At 36.8% G+C, this 1,870-nt stretch overlaps 1 protein-coding gene across 1 annotated transcript; it reads left to right on the top strand.

The window, feature by feature from the left end:
• The first annotated feature begins 462 nt into the window (after window positions 1-462).
• On the top strand, window positions 463-1,401 carry LOC109561035 (olfactory receptor 2L2-like). The gene has a single exon (XM_019963466.2). The coding sequence runs from the start codon at window positions 463-465 to the stop codon at window positions 1,399-1,401; it is 939 nt and encodes a 312-aa protein (XP_019819025.2).
• The last annotated feature ends 469 nt before the right edge of the window (window positions 1,402-1,870 follow it).

The following is a 1,870-nucleotide window of genomic DNA, read 5'->3' as shown; positions in this document are numbered from 1 at the left end:
AACATAAGTGATAGGCTACTACAGATTTACAGGTAAACCTTAGGGTTTGAATATGAAAAATAAATCATTTCTTAATGGTGATAAACATTTATCATAATATAATTAGATAACATGCATTTACATGATTTCCTAAGAATATATTTTGAGTATCTCATCTAATTTTGATGTGACTTGAGCTTTTGTAGGGTAGTAAAGCATACTTATCCAAATATGTCAAAATATAAATTTTTTACAACTTGAAAGATTTCCTGTGAAGCTCATTGGCCAAACTGTTTGTATTTTCAAGTTCTAGTCTCTTGATCAAAAAAACAAAAAAGTTTTACTTTTCCAAAATTAATAGGTTCAGTTATTCATTTAAGAGTTGTAAATTTGTACACAGTCTAATCATGCAACAGTTTTAAAATAGCTTACTCGACTTTCTTTCTTTTGTGTCTGCCTTAGGAAAAATTATATTAATGCCACATGGAAAATTATAATCAAACATCAACTTATTTCACTTTATTGGGATTGTTCCCATCTTCAAGAATTGGCCTATTTCTTTTTATTCTCATTGTTCTCATTTTTCTAATGGCTCTATTTGGTAACCTCTCCATGTTCCTTGTCATCTTTCTCGATACCCATCTTCAGAAACCCATGTATTTTCTACTCAGTCAGCTCTCCCTCGTGGACCTGACCTACATTTCCAACATTGTACCCAAAATGGCCTACGATTTTCTATTTGGAAACAAGTCTATCTCCTTCATTGCATGTGGGATACAGAGCTTCTTTTTCTTGACTTTAGCAGGTGCAGAAGGATTGCTCTTGGCTTCTATGGCTTATGATCGTTATGTGGCCATTTGCTTTCCTCTCCACTATCCCATCAAAATCAGTAGAAGAGTATGTGTGCTTATGATAATAGGATCTTGGCTCCTGGGCTCAATCAACTCCTGTGCCCACACCATATATGCCCTCCATATCCCTTATTGCCGATCCAAGGCCATCAATCATTTCTTCTGTGATGTTCCAGCCATGTTGACTTTGGCCTGCATGGACACCTGGGTCTATGAGTACACAGTATTTGTGAGCACCACCATCTTTCTTTTGTTGCCTTTCACTTGTATTGTATTTTCTTATGGCCGTGTTCTCCTTGCTGTGTATCGAATGCACTCAGCAGAAGGGAAGAAGAAGGCCTATTCAACATGTAGCACCCATCTCACTGTGGTAACTTTCTACTCTGCACCATTTGCTTACACTTATCTCCGTCCAAAATCTCTGCGTAGTCCAACAGAGGACAAGGTTCTTGCTGTCTTCTACACCATCCTTACCCCAACGCTCAACCCTGTTATCTATAGCATGAGAAACAAGGAGGTGATGGGGGCCTTGAGAAGAGCAATTCAGAGAATCTGTTCTGTGAGAATGTAAAGACAGTTTTTCCATGAGAATTCGATGTTAAATACAAATTTATTAATCAGCATGGTGGTTTAGTCATGTCCTATTCTTGTGACCCAATGGTCAGTAGCCTTTCAGGCTCCTCTCTCCCTGGGATTCTCCAGGCAAGAATACTGGAGTGGGCTGCCATTTTCTTCTTCAGGGGGATCTTCCCAACCCAGGAATCGAACCCAGGTCTCCTGTATTGCAGGCAGATTCTTTACCAACAGAGAGAAGCCCCATTAATTGGCATACAACAACTAAAATCTCCTTTGGATTAATTTTAGTCCTTGCAAATATAATAATAAAATAAGATTTTAATTATTAATTAAATTAAATATTAATCAGCATACAATTATTAAAGTCTTATTTTATCATTAAATTTGCAAGGACTAAAATTAATCTAGAGGAGAAAACCACTCATGTATAGACAAATCATTTTTGCAAATATCTGTATATCCAT

The sequence above is a fragment of the Bos indicus genome, chromosome 7 (assembly GCF_029378745.1).
Source record: "Bos indicus isolate NIAB-ARS_2022 breed Sahiwal x Tharparkar chromosome 7, NIAB-ARS_B.indTharparkar_mat_pri_1.0, whole genome shotgun sequence".
Taxonomy (NCBI): Eukaryota; Metazoa; Chordata; class Mammalia; order Artiodactyla; family Bovidae; genus Bos; species Bos indicus.
This window is presented reverse-complemented; position numbering and strand designations above follow the sequence as displayed.